Below are 24,919 nucleotides of genomic sequence, written 5' to 3'. Positions count from 1 at the left end.
TTTTTACTACGTATATTCCAAATAAGTAACTTAAGGATCTCCTAAAAAACTAACATGAAGATAACACTGCCTGCGTTGCCGAACACCCTCAAAATTTTATTTTTGCTATTCTAATATATGATGTACTTTTAGATTCTTATTTGCATTGCAGAATAAGCCAGACAACCACAAACAGGTTAATTAGATCTACTGAGAGAATTCTTCCCATTCCAGCTACAGGGTTAAATTATTTTCCAGTCAAATTTGCAAAATCCTTATGGAGGACAATAGTACAAATAACAAGTAGAGCTGACATTGAGGCCAGAGGTTTGTAGGAATGTGTAAAAACTGCAAATATTTTTCAACCTCACTTCTCACTGAAGTCAAAAGTAGACGTGCAGTGACTCTGCAAGCCTGTCAGAATTCATCCTTGTTTACTTACTGGTTGGCTGGTCTCATCCAGAGGGCAGTGGTCAATGGCTCAATGTCAAGATGGAGATCAGTGACAAGTGGTGTCCCCCAACAGTCCATACTGGGACCAGTATTGTTGAATGTCTTCATCAATGACATAGACAGCAGGATTCAGTGGACCCTCAGCAAGTTTGCAGATGACACCAAGCTGAGTGGTGAGGTTGACACGCCTGAGGGACAGGATGTCATCCAGAGGGACTTGTATCCATCTGAACATCATGAGGCCAAGTGCAAGGTCCTACAACTGGGTCACGGCAACCCCTGGTATGAATACAGGCTGGGGGATGAAGGGATTAAGAACAGCCCTGTGGAGAAGGACTTAGGCGTGCTGGTGGATCAAAAGCTTGACATGGGCTGGCAATGTGCACTTGCAGCCCAGAAGACCAACCACATCCTGGGCTGCATCAAAAGATGCAGAGCCAGCAGTGGAGGGAAGTGATTCTGCCCCTCTACTCCACTCTCGTGAGACCCCACCTGCAGTACTGTGTCCAGCTCTGGAGCCCTCAGTGCAGGAAAGACAAGGGTCTGTGAGAGCAGGTCCAGAGGACGGCCACAAAAATCATCAGAGGATTAGGAACATCTCTACTGTGAGGACACACAGAGAGTTGGGGTTGTTAAGCTTGGAGAAAAGAAGGCACCAGGGAGACCTTACTGAGGCCATTCAGTACTTACAGGGGGTTTCTAAGAAAGAAGTAGACAGACTTCTTAGAAAGGTCTGCTGTGTTAGGACAAGGAGTAATGGTTTTAAACTAAAAGAGGGTAGACTAAGACTAGATATAAGAAAGACATTTTCTACATTGATGGTGTTGAAACACTGAACAGGTTGGCCAGAGAGGTGGCAGATGCCCCATCCGTGTAAACATTCAAAGCCAAGTTCGACAGGGCTTTGAGCAACCTCATCTAGTGGAAAATGTCCCTTCTCACTGCAGGGGCGCTGGAGTAGGTGACCTTTAAAGGTCCCTTCCAACCCAAACTATTCTACGAATCTATGTGACTACTTCAGACCTAACCAGAGAACAACAACAAAGGAAAAAAAAATAAAAAGCAATGCCTTTTCACAGTATGAAAACAATTGTAAAGCAAAAAATTACACGAACTTAGGTCAATAAGACAGTTTATCTCAATGCCTCAGTTGCACAAACCAATACAAGTTTTGCAACCTAAAGACGATCACTTATGCTTCTACATGAACTACTACAGTTTTATTTTGAGCACTATGTAAGTGCAACAACAATGACTTCAGCAGTAGTTACCCTGGGGCACCTGAGAAATCAAAGAATACAAATATCTGTTGCTTGGTATTTGCTTAAGCGATCTTCATGCACAGCAAGCCTCATGTATTCTTAGAACAAACCCAACTTTTTAATTAAATTCTGAACTATGGAACAAGAAACAATACCAGCATACAAAAGAAGATAGCTTTATTTGCTTCACAGTGAAAGGAACCACGCACTTGAGGTGATACTGCTGTTGTTCCTCACAACGTTACTTTTAAGTGTTGGAAAAAATAGCACTACTCTGTAAAAACTGAAAATCCACAAGGACAGAGTAAGCAAAAAGGGAAGCATTCTTAACCAACACAGCACACTTTCTGCATAATTCATTTCACACAAGTATTTACTTCCCAAAGCCTTCAAAATGGGAAGTTAAGTGTGCAAGTAGTGCAAAAGCACGTAGTAGCAAAGCCTAGCATCCAATGCCTGCTCTCTGACATCACCTTTCCTTATCACAAGTTGTTCTCATATCAGCCATTCCAAACTTCTTTGAAGCAACACTAACTTGCTAATACATGCAATTCTTTCAAAAATTAACAAGTTTTTAAAATAACTGGCTACAAGTCTGCATTTTTTTTCCACCAAGAACATTACAGTGCAATGAGTTAATACTTACACCATAAAAGGAACTTGGAGTTATTACTTCACTATTCAAGCTTCTTCTCCCCCACTTTAATGATAAAGTTGCAATGACTGAACAAGTTACCCTAATGGGTAGCAGTTTCATTTCTTCCAATCACCCTGAACTCCAGCTATTCAGTTAGCAGTTTATTGTTAAATTATATATAAACAGTAACATTAGGGGAGTCTGAAATTCATCTTTTCTGCCAAAATATTTTATAATCCCTCCTCTTAATACGTAGAAGGTCTTGTTGAGCGCAATGCATAATACATGTAGGTATATACACACAGATAAAGACCTATAGACTTCCTTTTGTTTAATGGAAACAGACTTAAGACAACTTGACACATGAGAAAACAAGGCTGCACAATATTCCACAAAATATTCTTCATAATAATCCACTATTCATATTTGAAACATGTATACACCCACACAGTGTTACAGTACTGGTATTATATCCCTTGAAAATAGATGAAATAGTTAACGATTTATTAATTATTTCATAAAGAAAAAAAAAGATAAAATAAAGGCTGACTAAATACATAATGGTTACCATGAAAATTAAGTTCCTGCTAAAAATTAACACTGCTAAGAACTGTCTTTAAAAAATAATTTGCCTTCTTGTCTCTCTTATCATATCTCCCCAGCATAAAAGAAAAACTAAATGCAAGAAAGGCTTTTTCTTATACAATTAAGTGAAAAAGTTTCTAATGGAAGAAAATAGATATAATCCCCAAGTACAGCAATATCACTAAATAAATAATTTGCACTTACTGTTAATCTTGCCAATGTGGTGCTACCATGTGCATATGGAAGAAAGAGGCAAACTAAAGTATATTTAAGTCATGAGGCTACACAAATAATTCAGTGGCTAATACTAGAATTTATTCTTTGCAACAGTAAAAAAATTATAAAAAGGAGAAATACAGTAGAGCTGACAACAATCCTCTCATGGCACTGTTGAAGAATGTGGAAGAGCTATGAACCCTCTGATAGTCAGACACATCACATTACATTAATTCTTACAGAAGTGGAACTCATATAGTCTCATACTTGACAAATGCTGAGAGAAGTTGGTTTTAAAATGACCTGGCTCCACTGTCCTCATTTAGCCTTCAAATGCTCTGGGAATTACACAAGTGTCTCGGGTCCACTATGTCAATATTCAACCAAAATACAAACGTGCAAATTTTCCTTAATATAAAGGGTATGATGTAGGGCAAATAATCATGCATTATGAAATGAAATGTCACCTTCTCTTTTTAAGTAGAATGTTAGAAAACTTCATAACCTCAGAAATCAAGTGTCTTTTATATCTGCGTTTTCTTTCACAAAGAATAAAATACTGGGTTTTTTTTTAATTTCAACAAAACTTGTGACATCTAGACCAATAAAAATTAATACTGTTCTAATTGAAGTACTGATAAAAGTATTAATCTTGCTCCTTTTTTAACCTCTTCTTGTGTTAAATTGATGACTACCTCATCTTCCACCGAAGACTGTTTTTCCACAGGAGTTCGCATGCAATGAATGTAGTTGTTGTGAGCAGATGGCGCGGTATAACCTCGCATCACAGTCCCTTCAGTAACAACCTGTGGCATCCCCAGCATGCACTATTCAATATGATCACATCCCAGTTTTCACTGATAAAAAATTAATTGTATTTTGCATACAAAGATAAGTTCCCTTTTCATTATTTAGCAATTTGTCAGTCTAGCTTCAGTTTCACCCTTTTACATTATTGATTGCCACCTATGTTGTCCTTCCACGCTAAACCAACTTTAATTTACTTTTAAATATATATAAGAATATAAGCCACACTCTACATATCCTTTCCATTTCCCACTACAAAGAAATCCATGCATGTTCTATAACAGTTCACTGCAGCTCAGTCATGGTTCTCCTCCACTCAGGACATTTTATTTGGCATTTTGCAAACTCTGCAACAACTTCAACATTGTGTGTGCTGGTGTTGTGGTTTTTGAAATTATTATGAAAGAGAAAAAACAGTCTAGAAACGTACACACTCACTCATGTACATGGTGCAAGCTGAGGTGAAAGGCAACTGGACTGGTTTCCCTATATTGGTAACTACCTCCTAAATACCAATTATCCATTATCATTATAATAATCCATTATCAAACAATGAGAAACTAAAGAGTATAAGATTAAGAGCTTCCCGCACTTTTAGACTTGTCTCATCCATCCATCTCCTGTTTCAGAAAGCAAGGTTGGACTCGATGATCCAGTGGGTCTCTTCCAACCTGGTGATTCTATGATTCTATAATGTTTTTAAGCCTTTCAGATACACAAAAACTATATTTCAAACACTGAAAGTATGTGCGTATGTGTGTGTATATATATATTCTTTTCTTCCAGTAAAATTTTGCCTTTGATTCAACAAGGCCAAGGGCAAGATCCTACATCCGGGCTGGGCCAACCCCCAGCATTGATACAGGCTGGTAGATGAAGGAAATGACAGCAACCCTGCTGAGAAGGACTTAGGTGGTGGATGAAAAGCTGGGCATGAGCCAGCAAGGGGCACTTGCAGCCCAGAAAGCCAACTGTGTCCTGGGCTGCATCAGGAGCAATGTGACCCGCAGGTCAAGGGAGGCGATTCTCCTCCTCTACTCCACTCTCACAACATCCCAGCTGGAGTACGACATTCAGCCTGGAGTCCTCAGCACAGGGAGGACACGGACCTGTTGAAGTAGGTCCAGAGGAGGGCCATGAAGACGATCGGAGGGGTGGAACACCTCTCTTATTAAGAAAGGCTTAGAGAGTTGACGTTTTTCAGCCTGGAGAAGAGAAGGCTCCAGGGAGACCACACTGCTGCCTTTCAGAACTTAAAGGGAGCTTATAAGAAACGTGGGGAGGGTCTCTTTATAGGAGAGTACAGTGACAGGACAAGGGGTAAGGTTTTAAGCTGAAATAGGGGTGATTTAGATGAAATATTAGGAAGAAATTGTTCACTGCGAGGGTGTGAGACCCTGGCCAGGTTGCCCAGGGAAGCTGTGGCTGCCCCATCCCTGGAGGTGTTCAAGAACAGGCTGGATGAGGCTCTGAGCAAACTGATCCAGTGGGAGGTGCCCCTGCCCATGGCAAGGGGGCTGGAACTGGATGTTCTTTAATGTCCCTTGTAACCCAAAGCATTCTATGATTCTATTATTTTAGCTTCCTGCTCTGACAAAGGCGATTCCCCAGTTGGGCTCCCAGCAACATTTTACCCTCTACCATCCTTTTACTTATTGTTTCCCACAGCCCATCTTTACCCCCTTTCCACACTCCAGAGTAAGCCCTTTCAGCCTGTAGATTTGAACCACTCTGCACCACCTTTAAAATAAGGGGGAAGCCTTGTTTTTTTTGACATGTGAATCTTAATTCATCTTATACTGATGCTTTCTGTTGTTAAACTGAACGGGAAGAAATAGGGAGAAAAGTCTGGATGAAACATAGCACTTTTTTTTTTATAAAATTCACCATGTATTTTATATTGCTACAGAAACTGAGACAGACAAGTGATAACAACACAACACTGAAATATGCTCCAGCTTTTTCTAAGGAATCTGATTCCTCAGCAACATCACCTTACACTGTGAGAGAGGTTCACATTCACAAGCTTCTGCCTCCCACCCACTTATAAGGGGGAGTGACCTAGGCATGAAGCAGCCTGCTAAACCTTACATTTTAAAGCCTAATGTTATAAACTGAAACAAACTGAAACAGCTGAAAGCTGGCTTGAAAATGCTGGACTGCCAGTTGTAGTAACTCAAAAAGTGCTTTCCAAGCAGGCAAAGAGCAGCAAAAGAGTGAAGAGCCAGTATAACATGCTACCAGTCAACACAGTGTCAATCACTCCTACCAGTATGCCAGAAACACTCATGTTTCACATCATTATAAATTCTCCATTTTACTCTTCTGTGGTACAGTGCAAGGCATAACATAGCCAGGCAAGTTTGTGGTTTGATTTAGGTCAGTGCCTGGACAGGGGCAAATTCCTTCCGAGTGTGTTTCAGCAGTTCAAATTACAAATTGCTGAGACATAATCTGCAGTTTGAGGAACAATTCTGGTAAAATGATGCTGGGAATTGATTCATATGCTATTCTGAGACGTTTCTACTGTTTGCAGAGAAATAATTTTCAGTATACTCAAACAGCAAGTAAGTACTATGGTCCTGAAAATACTCACAATGTAATGTACTTAAGCACAGGTGTGTTCAGTGTTTAACTACAAAGTCCTAACAAAATCTCTGGGTTAGAAATAAAGAAAGTTTTTTTTTTACTCTTTACTCTTAAAACAATAGCCAATAAAGATCTGCAATATGTAACGATAAACCTAATTACATTAAAACGGCTGAGAAATTGTTTTAAACCAATTTACCAACTTAAATAACAAGATATTAATCAATGTGGAAATAGCAATAATCAAGGCAAATTAATTCAGAGAATGATTGCAAATGCATGACTGATTAATTAAAAACATACACAAAATACCATTACTTCTTATGAAATTCAATACTATGTGATGTTTGGAGCAGGACAAAAACAGGGCACCATGTTGTAACTCTAATGTAAAACTACTTCAATGAAATTTTTATGTTGCAGGGAAAAATACTCAGACAGACTAGCATTGCATATTACTCAAGATTCACATATGCAAACATTTTTCTTAAGTGCTTTTCCTCTATTACCAGTCAAGTCCAGTAAACCTAATTATGACACACTACCTATTCTTTTCTTCATTTAAGAAAAAATTACATACCTTTTCATTATTCACCTCTGCACACTTAAGTTACTGTTAATTTCACCAGAGGAAGAAGTGATTTATTCTGTAGGGCAGGTATTAACCACACAATAAATGCAAGATACTGTATTAACAGATACGTTATGTTCTTATAATATTCTACCATTGACGTGTGAACACCAGAGCAAAACAAAGGATGTAATTTTTATAAAAGGCTCCTAAAACTGGAAAAAACTGTTATATCACATTAATGTGAAAATGAGAAGTGAAGCCTTGAAAACCACTGCCTTGATTCCTACTCTATATGTACCCTCTTCAGCATCACACTATACAGTCAACTCGCAGCATTTGAAATCCAAGTTGTAGAGATCATCAGAAGTTTTGACAAGTTACTTTACTGTAAAACGATGATTGAAATAGTACCAAGGTAAAACAGTATAAGACAACATTCAGAGTTGCAGTTCTTGAAGACTCAAGTTCTCTTCATACTCATAGGAACACCACAATGCACAACACCTTCAACCTGCCTTGACCAATACTGTCTTTTTTTGTTAAAGTAGAAAATACTAAGTATATCCACAATAAACCATTGCATCCTCTATGAATCCAGAGTCATTTTGTGTCACCCGAATCTGTTCACACACTAGAATGAACATGGACCTCTTTAACGAGAGTAAAAACAAGTTGAAAACAGACAAAGATACAAAACTTCGCTCTGCATTTATAGTCAAGATCGAACAGAACATAACCTCTTATTGGAGAGAATCACTATTTATAAGACTTGTTAGTCTTTGAGAAAAATCACATTAATTTCAAAATATTTCTCTCCTCTAGGTAATATAACAAAATAAAACTTCCAAACAACACCTGTTAGTCAAGCAACCACTATCAGTAAATCATCTGAAAATAAGCAGACAGAAGGCAGAAGGTAAAGAGATTTTAGAAATCTTTGTTCCTAGAAAACACGAAAATCTGACAGAAAGATCATGCCTCTAAACTTTATAGAGATAAAAACTGGGAACAATCTGGAAACCTTAATAATAAAAGAAAAACAAGGACAAAATGGGACAGAAAATTATGCAAAGACTGGGAGTCTGGTTAACTACATTCTGTGGTCACAATTTCCTTTTCAAAACCATTGCTTGAAGAGTCAGAAAGAACACATTTCTAAAATTAAAAAAAAACAGTCTCAGAATTGTGTGGTTGTTGTTGAAGATGTAACAGAGGTATCGCGCAACTTAGCTGCTATCCTGCCTACACACGCACACCCTTCCATCACAGCCACTGCAACCCCAGGGCTGGGTGTTGGTTCTCTGTCTTTCTCAACCTCCACTGTACTGTAGGCTAAAACTGTTTTTCCTTCTTACCGTTCAATAATTTGATTAGAAAATAGCGAAGTTCTGAAGCTGTACTAAAATACTAGTCCTTATCTTGTTTGGCATTTAGATGAAAAATTCTTAAAAGGAAAAACCAAAACCACTGCTTTTGCACAAAGTGCTACACAAAAATGTAAATCCTAATTAGCAAAGCCATTTTTGACATGGCATTTAACTATGACCCGATCTATTCTATTTGAAAATTAGAAGTTACAGAAATAGCTACATGAAAAAAGAAAACCATCTCCTTCTTTTCTTTCAGCTCTAGCAACAGATTGTTTTGTAACAGCAATCTGTTTGACAAATGAAATGAAGAAAATTCCAGGCATCAGAAGGTATTAAGAGTCACAAGGTGGTGAGTCACTGTATAACAACTCAAGCGAACTGACCAAGGACCTACTGGAGTCTGCTTTTCTTGCCTTCTTATAGGGGAAACACTCGGAGAGGCTACTTTTTGAACAGAATGGATCCTTGGGTCTGCCTATACTATAAGAAACAAATCAGAAAGCCTGTACACCTGCGGAGAAACAGGGAATAAATTGTCACCTCCAGGGATAAAATGAAAAACAAGATTATCTTGCATGATGATATTGCTCATCTATCGTTATTATTAGAAAAACTTTCCTAAAAAATACAGTTTGGAAAGAATTTGTCTAAAAGTCTGTGTAATGTCCATTACTGGAGTTTTATAAGAACAAGTAGGATAAATATTTGTGAAGAGTGATTTAGGTACAGCTGATCCATCACACAGAAGACTGAAGTCAATGACCTTTCAGGTTAACCCTTAGCCTTATTTTTTTTTTTCTGTCCAAGTAACTGAATTTTGACTTTTACTAAACTCAGTTTCCAGTTTGGTAAACGCTTAAACTTCACATTTTCCCCTAGTGACAATACAGTAGGAAACTGAAGATATTCGAAGTCTTGTTTTGGACATAACAATACATTGACTGCCAACTCCTCATAAATGCTATTTAAAAAATACCATACAGCTTTTAAATATAGTTTTCTTGAACATTTTCTACGATGATCTGGGCATTGTTCTTGAAATTCATCTTAACTTCATTCGTAATAAAATTTTTCCACACGATGAGGTCTGGGCACATTTTACTATGAGTACTGGCAAGAAATTATAGCAAGGGGTGAATCAAAATACATTCTTTACACTTGACTGCCATTTTTAAATTGGTGGAGATGTAAATGAATCTTTACTATTACAGTCTTTCCACTTAAAATTCTCCTGAGTTGACAGCAAGTGTTTACTTTTCATACAGAAATCCTCCTACCACCTGAGCATAGTGTATTCTGGACCTGAGCCTCCTTTGGTTTCAAGGGATTTTGTTGTGTGTGAATGGAAGAAAAAGCACCAATGCATTTGTGCAAGTATGAACTGTACCGCAAAAGTAGTTTCTACCTCCAAAAATATGAATTTTATTATTGAAAAACTTGGTGTAAAATGGCACACAGCGTGACAGGGGAATTTATATTTTCTCAATTGCTTTCCTATTTCTGAATTGCTTTTCTTCATAAATCAAATCACAAACTCATCCAAGTTAAAGAGTTAGACTTGACTGAATTGGCCTTTGCAGTGTCTGGTTCCTTTCAAGTTTCGCTTGAATAAGAGCCATAGTTTCAGCAAATACTCTCAGAAATATTTATTTTAATTTTTAGAACTAAATTATACAACAGGAACTCAGAGACAGATTCATACTTTTGAAATAATTTACAGATAAAACCCCTCTTTTTGCTTGGTTCCTTAGTAGTTCCTCTCATCTCCAAGACTATTTACATGAAGAAGATAATATTCTTTCCAAAACCCAGCAAAGCTACCAGCTATCTTCACACAGTTCATTTACTAATGCAAATCTATCAGACTCACAAGGTATGAAAGCTGAGCATCTACAAAAGACACAGCTACTTTATACTGCCTTAAATTTTGAAATATTTGTCATGCTTTAGTAAGCTCTGGATGCTTATTCTACATAAAGGAAATGTCTTTAATATATTTTCTTATTTAAGAGAAAGCATCATCACACAAGTAAATGACATGTAATAGATTTAGTGTACAAATAGTGTTTTCAAAAGCGTACCCTTTACACTAAGGAAAGGCATATACCTAACCAATGATTCATTTTAAAAGGATTTAACAATAAAAAGTAATTAATGCAATATGTAACAATGTAATATAGTCAATGTACACAAAACCATCAATGAAATCAGGAAAACACAATTTGATTACCTGACAAGAGCGAAACTGGTTGACCAGCAGCGTACATCTCTGTGGGTCTTTTCTTCCATCTAAACTGTCCAGTTCAGCTGCTACTTGATTCAGTTCCTCATCAGCATAGTAGAACTGAGCAAGAAGCTGCGGGTCTGTTCTCTGCATTGAAGACAGAGATATATACATAATACTAAATTATTTTTGCAAATAAAAAAAAAAGCACTTCAACTAATTATATTTATTGCACTATTGTGCTTTTTGGGGGGTTTTTTGGTTTGGTTTTTTTTTTTAACATTTAAGCTAGACAAGTAGTGTGGTGGCACAGGAAGAATGATCTTGAGACATTTACACACACTTACAAATTTCTTCTAGATTTAAAAAAAAAAAGCATCTCATGTAATAAACTTGGAGAATTATTCAGCTACCACTATCTCCAAAACCATCCCAGCCTTCTCATTCCTTGTGGCATAATTATCTGGAGGAGTACATAAGTGAATCACAGGTTTTGTTTAATAAACAAAAGTACAGTCCAGTTCTAGGTAAAACAAGACAAAGTTGCTTTCCAAATTAAAGAAACAACCTCTTTCCAAAATCCATCTAGCAATGTGATAACCTATCAGGTGCTGTGGGAACCCCCGCAGCATGAGGGATGGGACTATCTGGTCAGAATCGTAACTGAGAGGATCACAAAAATCAAGTCGCAGAAGGGAATAGGCACTAAATCCATGAGATAGATCACCAGTGCCAAAGAGATGTAAAGACTTTGCAATGCAAACAACATGACTAAACAAAGCACTACAAGAGAAAAAACTAAGAGGCAAACAAAATTATCTGAATTGCCTTCCAAGAGGCAAACGGAATTATCACAATGGATTTTTGGCCACATTAAAACAAAACAGCAATTATAACAGAATAGAAGAATAAAGGAATGCATCATCAGAAAGTCCTGAGAAATAGTAATAATAAAAGTTTACCCCATAAAGCACTTTTATTTTCTTTAATATTAACAACTGGAAATTCTGATTCTTATGATCCTATACGAGGACAGGCTGAGAGAGTTGGGGTTGTTCGGCCTGAAGAAGAGAAGGCTCCAAGGAGACCTTGTAGCAACTTTCCAGCACCTGAAGGGGCTACAAGAAAGCTGGGGAGGGACTGTTTACGAGGGTTCACAGTGACAGGACAAGGGGCAATGGGTATAAACCGGAGAGGGGCAGATTTAGACTAGACATTAGGAAGAATTTCTTCACCATGGGAGTGGTGAGACAGTGGCACAGGTTGCCCAGGGAAGCTGTGGCTGCCCCATCCCTGGAGGTGTTCAAGGCCAGGTTGGATGGAGCCTTGAGCAGCCTGGTCTAGTGGGAGGTGTCCCTGCCCATGGCAGGGGGGTTGGAACTGGATGATCTTTAAGGTCCCTTCCAACCCAAACTATTCTATGATACTATGAAAGGTTTTATCAAAATATTGGAAAAATAATATAAATCAGTGTGGGTGGGGGAGGAGATAAGATTTTTGGCTGTTAAAAGAGTATGGAGATCCAAGTGGGAGGGAGGGAGTAGCTTTTTGTAGGTGCCAGCTACTTAATGAAAGATTCACGGGCTCAGATAAGCACAATCTCATATTATTCCAAAGAAGCAGTCAATACACAAGATTTGTGGGAGATGTGTATAAAATTAAAACAGTCAGGTTTAATCACAGTGTAAGAAACACTAAGACTATACTAACTTAGACTGGGAATTAGACTTAGATGAAAGAATTAGATGAAAGAAACACCTAGTACTACAGGAAACAAATAGCTGCAAAGTATATGAAATTGATTCTTAATGCACTGAAGAATGAAACACGCAAAAATATTTTTAGAAGGGTCAGGTTACGTATACAACCAGTAAAAATAAAGATCAAGCTGCATGGAGACTAATTAGAGATATTGGGAAAAAAAATAATATAGGGAAGAACTTCCAGGTAAAAATATTGCTATTACAAAGCAAAAAAAATATCAAAAGCCTTGAAATTATGAAAAACCATCACACTTTTAATGACAACTAATTAAGATTGGTACTTAAGAGCAAAACATGTACCAGTAGAAGCAAGTGTAATACCATGAAGACATTAGTCAATAGTGAATCAGATAACATCACATTAAAAGATAACATCACCAGAGGCCACAAATGGCAAAAGACAAAACCACTGAGAATATAATGAGGAAGCATATGTCGCAAACTGTGACATTATCTATCTGAAACATAAAACATTTCCACTATTGTAAAAGGATAAAATACCGATGTTCTTAAGGGATGGGCATATGGATGTAGTGGTATCACAAGTGCTGCCATTAGCAAAGTGTAGGTTTAAAGCACTAATAGAGATGATAAAGGCGTACTAGAGAGCTGAACCTCATCCTTGAAGTACACCCAGTCCTGCAGCACTGGGCCAGGAGACACAAGTTGCTTGTGATCACACAAGATTAGTAGCAAACCTCTGCCAACAGCAACACAGGTTCAGAAGCAGCGAGAGCACAATGAATGCTCATCAGGAATACTTGATAAAAGCAGTTATTTTTTGCTTCATACTTAAAAAAAAAAAATCAACAGCAAGTATTACAAGACATTGTTAAATTCTCTGTTTTGCTCTCAACAGGGTACATATCCTGCAGAAAAATCCTTTCAGGCCTTCGTAGTACAACAGGATTAAAACCTGCACAGCTGTTTAGTCCTTGAAAAGGAACAACAGAGTATTAACACCTTTTGAAAAGAACAGTATACATCCTCCACACTTGACAGGATCAAGGCGTTAACTGCTGCAGTATTTCACTGCCTAAGACTTGAGGAAAAAGATTTAGTCTTATAAATGATGCTATATACTGCCCCAGCGTTACATGCTGGATTGCTTCTCAGTCAGCAATTAATGCGACAACAGCCCTCCTTGAAAACAGAGGCACTGACTCCTGTTCCTACATGCCTTACTTGTGCACGAACACAGCGAATTTAAGGCTATCTTTACTGTTGCTGTGAGCCATCACACTGCCCGGCAGCTTCCTACATCACTCCCTCACACCACCCTGATTCTGAGGCGAGTCAGAAATGAAACACCATTTCAAGCAGCTGAAACGTAGTAATGAAAGTGGGGGAGGTGGGCTTCTTCCTTAAACAGCCACTTTCTACAAAATAGAAAGCCTTTCCTATCCTAAGGTTCTTCCTCTCCAACCTTTCGATGTCCTTTTATTAAGCAGTTTCAGCATCCTAAGCATAAGTTGTCAAAAATTTAAACTCCTGAATAACGTCTTCACTACAGCCTTGACATAAAGACGCCCAGGGAGAAGGATAAAGCTTGCAATATATCATCAGGGAAACAAACAGCATTCAAAAAGGGAGAATAAGAAAAATCTATAGCTGAACTACTACTAAATATAATTTTGTTTAGTTGTAAATTTCTGTATTTATAAAATAAGGCTTAGTAAGGCATTTCTTTTCAGCATTTCCTCTACCCAGTTATTTTTATTATTTCAGATTCTTACATTTTCCTTCAGCATTTATCTACATCAAAACTTTCCAGAAAAAGTTGTTAAGCAAAGATGCAGGAGGAGTTCATGTCTGGAATTGTGACAAAGCATGACTGTTGATTTATAAGCACCTAAATTGCACTGCAGAAGAAAAATAAGGCAATTTATTAAGACTGGTCTCAAGCAAAACAAGTAAGGCTGAGACACTAAGCTCCCAAATGGCTGATCTTTTAAATTGAAGGAACAAAAGTTTAAATCGAGTTCTCTTGACTGTGTTATGTTTGGTGTGGCTTAGTAGCATGATCTTTGATTAATTGCCTACCATACATGATCCCTGGCAATCCGAAGCTGTATGAAACTAAATCTCTTAGCAGGAAGCTTTTTAAAACAAATAACCACAACTTTCTAAATTAATTTGTTCCAACTGGTAGCAGAAAACAAGAGGTAGCGCCATGCTCAATGCCAGCTTTTACTTTTGGTTTACACAAAATATGGTTCAAATAATTCCATTCAAATTACTTATTCTCTGGCAGAATAAGAATTAGTAATGCCCATGCTCACCTGCTCAAATTAAAAGAAAGACTTAATTTGAAAGCACCTAACCAAGAACCTACCACTTACCCTGGTAGTTTGTTTCAGGAATTAATCACATTTACCAAATTAAAGCATGTAATCGCTTGGTTTTATTTGCTGGACTTTACCTTCCAGAGACTGCTCATTTTGCCTTTTTCCACTAAAGCACTGAGTGCTTTTTTTACTTCTACTTGCCTATCTGTATCCACAGACTGCAGTAAACCCTTTAACCATAGTTTCACTGTAGGTCACACATGATTTTGGGGAGGATTTTTGGTTGGTTGGGTTTTTTTGGGGTGTGTGAAATTTTTTTGTGTGCAGTGGAGTTGTTGTGCTACGTCTGTTATCATCCCAGTGCCCTTCTGAGTGCAAGCTATCCATGCAGGAGTCTCATGCTATAAGTAGGCACCGGATTCCTTCTGTCTAACACTTGTTAATATTCCACATCTAGGATTCAGCCCACAAAATAGTTTGGGTTATCCAGCTACACTGCCAACACAATTTACCGTTCCACTGAAGCACATTACCCGCAGACTGGAAATCATCACTTCATATGTGGGTCATCACTTATTATCGTAATTTGTATGATGTACATTGACTATTACTTCAGCCAGTTCAAAGACAGGAATCAGCACATCATCCATTACCTTCTCTTTAAAAAATTAAAACATTTAGCCATATCATGTAATACTGCATATAATCATGTACTAGAATCTTTTGGTTGGAAAAGACCTTTGAGATCATCAAGTTCAACTGCATTATTCATCTTTTTTTATGAAAGATCACACACTGATTATTTCTCATAATGATTTTTTATTTTTATTAAGTACCACACTCATCAGACCAGCAATCAAAACCAGAAAATGACTGCCAGCCATCTACTAGGTCAGTACAAAACAGTCCATGTGAGAAGTTTTATTAACTATTGAACTGGTTACGCTTGTTTTTGTCCGATTAAGTCCTACCAATGATTATGTCAGTTGAGTTTGTTGCATAATGAATTCTGATTTGATTTTTTCAATCAGGATTTATATGGACTATAAGAGAACGCTAGAAGGAAAACATCTTAGAGACACCTGCTAGCTACAGGTTATTAGACAAGTAATAGTTCTATAAGATTACTTATTGCATGTTACCAGATGGAAAGATGCTATTCTCATATCTTGTAAACAAGCTGGTCTATTAGAACCAGAAACTGCCACTAAAAAGCGTCAGCTAACTGGGAAAGGAAGGAGTTCTAGCACAGACTTCTCAAGGACAGAAGCAGATAACTAGAACTGATACAAGAAGCCACGATGCTGACAGATCCATCTCAACACACCCAGTAATTCTGGAATTTAAGAATCACCTTGAAAATCACATTTCCAAAAATAAGGGTTCTTCCTTCTCCCTCCTTTTGAAACAAAATTGCAAGTGCCTTGTGTGATTCTTAAGGACAACTTTCAAGTACCAATACTGCTTCTTATCCAACTAACATACAAAGTATGTGTCATATTCTAAACACAAGTAACAGCAGCCCGTAATTTGAATGCTAAAGGGAACATTTCCCCCAGGTTTCCATGCTCATTTGTAGCTAGTAATGATATAGTTTGGGTTTTTTCCTCTACTGACATTGCAACAGGAATGGAGCCTCACCAGCACCACAAAAAGAGACAGAAGACATCATCATCCCAAATGAGCCAAAGAATAGACTGAAGCAAGGGAATGACACAGATGGGCAAGATCCCAGTTAGCGATATAATTATCTTCCGATACCTGTCAGTTATCTTCTTGGAAATAATATTCTTCATTGAGTTGCTGATCTAAGGGCTTCAGAACAACAGCGAAACTCCAGCCTTGCTTAAAATAAGATACCTGGGCCCAAGATGAAAGGCTCCAGATAGCCTATGTTCACTAGCACTTTCTAGCACTAAGCATTTATGTCTCTCCCACATGCTCAGAAACCCTGACTTGATCTCTATGGAAAGAAACTATAGAGAAAAACATCAATTATATGCATTTAGCTAATAGTAAATTCAGATTGCTTTTTCACAAGAGAACAAAGTAAACTTACACCCATCAGGGCAACTTTTTAAGTAGTACTTGGTAACAGTAAAAGGTATATTTTTACACAAGTACATATATTTTATTACACTTTGCAAAAACTGTGCCATGAACAATCACAAGACGATATTGGATGATAGCCTATGTGCGATAGTTTCCACTGCTGCAAGTACCCCATGACACTACTCCTACCTTGCCATGAAACTTAACAGCAGCTGCCAGGGGAGATTTAGGCTGGACATTAGGAAAAAATTTTTCAAGGGAAGGGTCACTGGGCACTGGAACAGGCTGCCCAGGGAGGTGGTTGAGTCACCTTCCCTGGAGGTGTTTAAGGCACGGGTAGACGAGGTGCTAAGGGGCATGGTTTAGTGTTTGATAGGAATGGTTGGACTCGATGATCCGGTGGGTCTCTTCCAACCTGGTTATTCTATGATTCTATGATTCTATGTTCAACAATTTCTGTTCCAATACAATCGATGGTACAACTCAAATGGCCAAAGTGAAGAGTTTCAGAGAAAGGCCTTGGTATTCACATCAGTGGAACTGTTTTTCATTTACACAGCTTCCTTGCTTCCCCCTTTGGTGAGGGGAAATGTGGTATAAATGTCCCTGTTAATGAGGGCCCAGTTGTTCTCAGTCTAATTCTGTTGTCTGTTGTATTTTCAGAGAAAGGAAAGGAGCACACTCTTCCTCTTTGTCTGGATGTGTAACAATCTCAAACTTCCCATTCTCTGAAATAAACGCTGGTGTTACCAGACAGTGCCAAATACGAAGAGTTACAGAGTAGCACAGAAATCAGAAAAGGGACTTCACAAATGAAAGCACATTCCCTTCGAGGTGGGAACTGGGAAAAGCTAGAGGTTAAGACCTCGCTCCTACTCAGTGGCACACAGAAACAAACACCTAACATTTTGGAAAACGACTCATGTATGAAATGACATCTTCTTCTGCGCACCACAAGGCAAAATTAGATTCTAAGCATTTTAAATATAGCCAGTGGTGAGGCAACATAGCATTTTTAAAGCTTACAACTGATGCTGCATGTTAAGCCATTTAAACTTAACTAAAATTCATATAACATTATCAGAAGGAAGAAGTATTTTGTTCAGAAGTAAAAGGATTTAGGTGAAAAGTCCCAAGTCTACTCATTGGCAGTGTGAAAAATAACGCGCTCACAGTAACAGGAACTTAGCCAATTGAAAACTGACTACAGTAGACACATTCACATTAGTAGGCTTATCTGGCAGATGCCAAGTTCGAAAGATTTAAGGTATTTTTTCAGAAAAGGACATCAGCAAGTTGTTACAAATAGTTCATTTTTCATTTCCCCTGTAAGCAAATGTACTCACATCCTTTCTTTGGACAGGTCCTTTGAATTCTTCTTCCATTTCCAAATGCTAACTAATGACAACAAGAAACAACCACTTTCTTTTAGGCAGGTGAGCCAAAAATTCTGGTAGCTAAATGCAAATGTCATAATTTTTAGTGGCAAAAATATTTCTTCACATTAAATGCAACAAGAACTCTGCTACACCAAGTACATAGTTGTTGGTAACATTGTTATTAGGTTTTATTTTTTGTTTGGGTTTTGTATTTTTTTATTTTAATGCACTGACTACCTGATGTGCTATTTCTTAAGGAAAAAGGGAGAAAAAACCCTCAGCGTTTGTATTTTGTAGAACATAATGAAGTCTTAGACTGGTGCTGCACACAGATAAGAAGAAAAAAGACTCCAAGATTAATACAATGCCTGGTAATTGGCAATGAAGATTCGTAAAAAACAAGCACTGTGTAAAAAGCTACAGCCTGGTTAAAGCTTTGCCAGCTGCTCTGTGTTCATCCACAGAATATTGTTACACAAGCAAGACAGACAGGCAAACAGGTTGTTAACACATTAAAGTGCTAGCAGCACCTTAGGCAGAAATATGAGTGAGATAATGATTTCTTAGACAACAACAATCAGGCAGATGAGTTTTCGCACTATAAGCACACTCTCCCCAAACACATTTAAGCACTCTGTCCCCCCTCCAAAAAGGAAAATCTGATAGTGGGTACACTGAACTGGAGTAGCAAATCCTTTAGACTGCCATGCAGCTGGTTTTCACTCATGATGGGTTAGCTCACCATAAAGAGTTTGTATTTTTGAGTGTTCGTAATACTAATCTAGAAAAGCACACGCTCAAATCCATATTTTGTGGGGGAAGTACATAAGCACACACTGAACGCTTACTACTTAAGCTTTTGGGCATGTATTCTACTGAATAGGAGTGTCCTGCAGCTGATCTGCGGCTTCGATTTCCAGGAAAGAAAAAAGACTTCTGGAAGAGAAAGGGGTTTTGCTATGGGGAAGTAAATACACTAAGCATGCATGAGAAACAAAGGAGCAGCCACTTCTTCCAAGTGAAGAGAGGGCAGCTTGCAATGCTACCTCCTCTTCCAGCAGGCTATTCTTAATTAGCAAGAAGTTAATTTTCCCCAAGTTGAATCTATTTTGCCCATGACAATAAGTGGTGAGTGATCTCCCTGTCTTTATCTTGACCCACAAGCTTTTTAATCCTATCTTTTCCCCCTTGGCCTGCTGAGAAGGGGAGTGAGTGTGCAGCTGAGTGGACACTCAGCAGCGACTCAGGTCAAACTACCCCGCAAACTTGTAGAACACCTAACCAAAGCCTCCTCCTACAGCTAATCTCAGTCTTACCCTAAAATGATCACATATCATTCTCACCTGCTGCAATAACATCAAGTTTAAAGGACAAATATTTACTTAGAAACAGCAAATTCAGCTTGTTAGGATAATATTGAAATGAACAAATCACTCTTTAAATGCCTTTATGCGGTTTGCTTCAGGTTTGTCTAGATTGTGTTTAAACTCAAACGTTACCCTAAACATCATCTCAAACAAAATAGATTTTGCAGTGTATGTAGTGATTTGTTACCTATAATGAGGAAAACAGTCAATTTAGCTCCCTGGGCTTGTATATGGAATACTTTCAATTCCAAATCTACAGCCCCCCCTTACCCAGAAGAACGGTGTGGCATTTGGAAGTGGTACCCAACTATTTTTCCCTCTAGTAATGCAAACCCTCCATCTCACTAGGCTGCATGTTTTCACAACTTTCTGCATTAGAAGACTCTTTAACCCACTATAGTTACATTATAAAATGTTTTATGGATGTGTCTAAATGTTTATAACAATTCCCAAACACTGAGGCGAACAACGATCTCTTCTTGGGCATATCCTCAATGTTAATGTCTTACTAATTATTAGCTTGTTATACCTTTCTTTTCCCTTTCAGAATCAGACTTCTAGTCTTAAAAAACCCAACATACCACAAAAAAACCCCAACAAATCAAAAAGCTCACACCCCTCACTTTGTACAGTGGTAGGATTGCTTCCCAGCCTCTCCGCAGCTCCATCTTGTTTTAGCATCCATGTATCTTAATAGGATTTTTTCCCCTCTCAGGTATGTTGTTCCACTATTTTGCCTTGCTGTTCAGTACCAACCTGTTTCGTACGATCTGCAATTTACAGCATTTTACTTTTGGATCATGAAATAAGTGTCCTAGTTAATCAGGGCACAGTCAAAATGCTAACAAGAGGGGAAACCTGACCCAGCATCGAGTTCAAGCCTGCTGACTATAAACGAGTTAGTCTATAGTCTCTCTCAGGTGGTAACAGGCATAGCACATTCCTTATGTTTCTTCATACTGAAAGTCAATCTTTATTTTTCTTTGCCTCAGCAAACTTGTTTATGGTGAGTCTGAACTGCTCATATTGTATTTTAATAAAAGTGCAATCCCCTGTGTAAAGTTGATCATACATAACCTCATTTGCCTTGTAGGAGGCTTTCAATAAGCTCAGGTTGAACACCTCCCCAGATGTTCAGGATTTAACTGCCTTGGCATCACACCACTAGTACAATCAATCACTGCAGCAATAGGATTTCATCAGAACTCTGTTCCGAAATGCATCTGTTCAAGCCCAGAGATGAAAGAAACCAGTCTTAGAGCCGTCAGCACAGAAACTTTCCCAGCTTCTGCCTTCTGACAATAAATTCAAATAAACATCTGTGTAAGTAAATCTCTTGATCTTATTTTCACTACTTCAGCAAAATCATATAAATAAGTAGCTTTCTCAGTGTCATCATCTGCCAAAATGGGTTTCTTACTCCGTTTTCAAGGTAATCCAAGCTTCAGTTGATATTTGTCCTGTGCTCACCACAGCACCTATGTCCAACAATGAATACACTCAAGACAGTCCTTCAGTCGAAGCATTTAACATCATCTCTCTTTGCAGAAAGCCTCCAACTCCTTTGATGTAGGGAGGTACCTAAAGTTTTAGGAACTTCTAGGAACTTCACTGTATCTAAGGATTTGATACTGAGATTAGTATCCTTTTCCCAAACGTGCTTGAATACGAATAGTGACTTTGAAAATTACCAGGAGATGGGTGAGAAGCCAAAGGATAGAAAGGCACCACAGAGACTAAGAAGAGGACAACAGCAGAACCGTACAGGATGGTTCAACCATGCTAAAAGCTTTTTAAACAGTCCATCAATGAAAAAAAATACATTCAAGTACACAAAAAGCATATATTTGCTGGAATATAGTACACTAATGCATGAAAGTGCATGGGAGAAGGCTCACCTGCACCCCTGCTCCCACCCCCTCCTGAAGAGAATCTTTTTGCTTAATTAGGCATTCCTGGGTCTTTTCAGACAATATCCTCAAGGTCTGTCCTTGGTCTCCTGGTCATGCAGAAAATCTCTCCAGGGAAACAAATGGGTTTGCACAGCTATTCCTGTTTTCTGCGCTAGCTCAGCATACAGTTTCGTTCGAGCATTTCCCCTCATCAGCACGCGTGCTGGGTGAGCTGATCAGTCTTCAGCCAGTCCCCCACACTCCACACCAGTTAAGTACAAACATGAATGCCTTTCTGGTTTACATTTTCCTAAGATGGACAGCTCTATATTCATTTATTGAGAGGGGAAAATAAAGTCAAACCCCTCAAGTCTCTACGTATTTGTGATTCATACAAGGATTTAAAAATCATCCATTCTCTCTTCTGGCAACATCAAGCTTCTCAGACCTGTTTGCTGCCTCTTTCAATAAATATAAAAAAACCCCACAATTATGGTACTACCTATTTACTGAAGAGATGTTTCTTTTCCCGTATTACCAAAAGACAGTTTTCAGAAAAGCTATAATGCATACAGACTATTGCCTATTACTCTTTATTGATCAGCAACACCACTTTTACGTTATAATTATACATGTTCAGGCTCTCCCCCAAATGCATTCTGCAAACTTCTGGTTGCCAAGTATTTGCTCTAGTATGCTAAATGACAAAAGAGCCAAAGGCATTAATTGCAGAACTGCTGTTAAAAGCAAGGAAATGCATTACCACTAATGCTTATCATAATATTTATAATGCCTTGCCAAGAATATGATTCAAACTAGTTTTCCTTTGTAATATTTCATAATAGCATCAAAAAACACCACTATATTGGAGACATAAAAAAAGAAATTTGTTCTTTGAAAAATGAAGCATGCTTAAATGATGCAAAAATATTAACTCATACATGTACAACTGATTTTAGTTTCAATATAGACACCTATTACAGGCCTTCATCAGTGTATACAAAAGTAATCTCTATCTTCCACCACAGCCAAACTCCGTTCTCTGCCACCACTACTCTACAACCCAGACTCCAGAAACAAACACTACCTAGGGACTACGCCAAAATCAGAGGTAGACTAATGACTTTTTTTTGCATGGAATGAAGCAAAGAATTCCAGTGCTTCCAAAGCCATAGGGAAGAACACCTACAGGAGTAGCTATATCTTACATTTCCATGGCACAATAGGTTAAAAAGTTCAGTTGGCTTTATGACGAATATTGCATTTGACAGAAGTTCAGCACATCTGCAGTTTGAATCAAAGTTATTCATTGCTTTTTTAACTGGGAAACAGTGAGGATCTTTCTCTGAAGAAAATAATCTACATAAAATCAAAGTGCCAAGTTTTCTGATATCAAAGTTCTTAATTATTCCCAGTCATTTTTCAAGACTACTCTGAAAACAGACCATAATAGCTGCATCCCGCCTGACTTATCCAGCTGCCCAGCCTACAATCATGTCATCATACACGGGATGTATGCTTAAAACACGGGAATTTGCTTCAAAAGAGGCAAAAATAGCAGCTGTCATCTCCCACCCTTCATTTTTTTTCCTGCTCAAGACTACTTTACAAAGCGCAGGCCAGAAATTGGAAGTACTTTTGCACTGTGGTTTTTGCTTGAACCAGACAGCTTCCCTCCCAACCCCATCAATACTTGGTTGTTCCATTCAAAGGTTCAATGATGAGAACTGCAGAAAGGCCCCTCTAGATTTTCCATGAGAAAGGCAGTACAATTTCCTTCTGAAGGTGAGACACATCTGTTCAAACCTACTGAACTAAAAAATCTCTTTTTGCTCTTATTACCTCAGAGACAAGCTTCCTTGCATTTGAATTTAGCTCCAGTACCTGTAGCCTTTTCAATTTTTCTTCCCTCCAGCTGCAGTCACTGTTGCACCTGAGCCACAGCTCGGCTTCCGTTTTCAATACCCAGCATGTATGAAACAGGCAAACCTGCAGACTGCAAATGCCTGCAGAACTTCAAGGACTACCAACGATAATCTGAAAAATCTCAAGGCATCATTAAAAATAAAACCCCCACTTCTAATAAGAAACTGCAGAGAAATAGTTAAAGGAGACTCATATTTTGCACCTCTGTGGCGATTTGCAAACACGCTCAGCACCATTAATTGAAAAGTCTTACAGTAAAATGCTTCAGGTTATTCCTCCAAGCACTTCATTTATCAAGCCAGGCAACAGTTTCCTGACATACTGAATATTTTATAAATTCTAAAGCTACATTGCTTTTCCTTATCAAAATACAGGTTAAATACAGCATTCCCCTTTAAAGAAAACATTGCAGATAGTGATAGGGGTTTTTTAAAATGCAAATATACATGTCAGTAAAGTGTTACTCAGATTTTTTTGTACCTGCTATTTGTTTTCCTTGATATATTTCTGTATTATTTGTAACTATCAATGATATACATAGAAATTCATTACAAATTTAGCTAAAATAGAACATATCAAATTAAAGGCTCAGTTCTGGAAGATACACTAACTTCAGAGGATGATGTTATCACATCCCAAAATTGCACTGTGAACACAAACACTATTCAAAATCATGACTAACATCCATAATTATAGTATGTGCTGAAAAACAATTTTTATTCATTTATTTTTTTTTGTTGATTTGAGAGAAAAAGGAGGTCCAGAATTTATCAAATGGAGATGACAGGCAAAAGAATATAGTCTGAAACTCATTAAGTTTGGGGACACACATATATTTTGGAAGGATATCCAAAATTATTTACATTCAGCAAAGCACAATTATGTTTTTGAAATGGAAGCATAGCAATGTAAATCATGCTGGCACTATCCTTCCACTCTCCAAGCAGCTACTGCTCAACTGTTCACGTTACTACTTACAGCAGTCTAAGGACTGGTCAGGTCCCAGCACAATCACAGACAAAGGAAAGAAAATGACTTATGAAGGGTAATGTGTAATTGCAGTAAGACAGTAAAAGTACTGACTGATTACAGCATGATGACTCATTTACGGGATATGCATTTATAAATTTCATATATAGCAAAATAATCTGTCAAAAAATACAGCAAAAAATTAACTTTCAGAAGGTAGATGAATGCCAACTGTTTCAGAAAGACTAGTTTGAGACAGGCAGCTTCTGCATTTAAATTACACAAAATCCACATGAGAAATAGAGTAGTCATTGTTTAACACGTCACTGAATGCTTAAGTACCATGATGAGGAAGGCAATAAAAATCTCAAGTACAGGACACAAAAAAAGCACAAAAGTACCCAGACTAGGAGAGAATCTAAATTTGTAACTAATGTGGAGAGCACAACAAATACAGCAAAGAGATAAATTGAAAAGATGGATTTAAGCCCAACACAAACCTCACGTCTTTGAAAAGCACTGTCAAGTTCTAGAGTAAACCCATCCTTTCTCCTCACCAGTAACTTCTGAGCATCAAATCCCAAAGC

At 38.0% G+C, this 24,919-nt stretch overlaps 1 protein-coding gene across 1 annotated transcript in view; it reads right to left on the bottom strand.

Annotated features, from left to right (window-relative positions):
- Window positions 1-24,919, bottom strand: part of ZFYVE28 (zinc finger FYVE-type containing 28) — a 157,692-nt gene that overhangs the window by 67,625 nt on the left and 65,148 nt on the right. Inside the window, exon 2 of the mRNA XM_069856465.1 lies at window positions 10,703-10,843. Coding sequence (XP_069712566.1) covers window positions 10,703-10,843 — 141 coding nt within the window. The remainder of the gene's footprint in view (window positions 1-10,702; window positions 10,844-24,919) is intronic.

This window comes from Phaenicophaeus curvirostris, chromosome 4, assembly GCF_032191515.1.
Source record: "Phaenicophaeus curvirostris isolate KB17595 chromosome 4, BPBGC_Pcur_1.0, whole genome shotgun sequence".
NCBI classification, from domain to species: domain Eukaryota; kingdom Metazoa; phylum Chordata; class Aves; order Cuculiformes; family Cuculidae; genus Phaenicophaeus; species Phaenicophaeus curvirostris.
The sequence above is the reverse complement of the archived record's forward strand: the minus strand, read 5'-3'. Positions and strand labels throughout refer to the sequence as shown.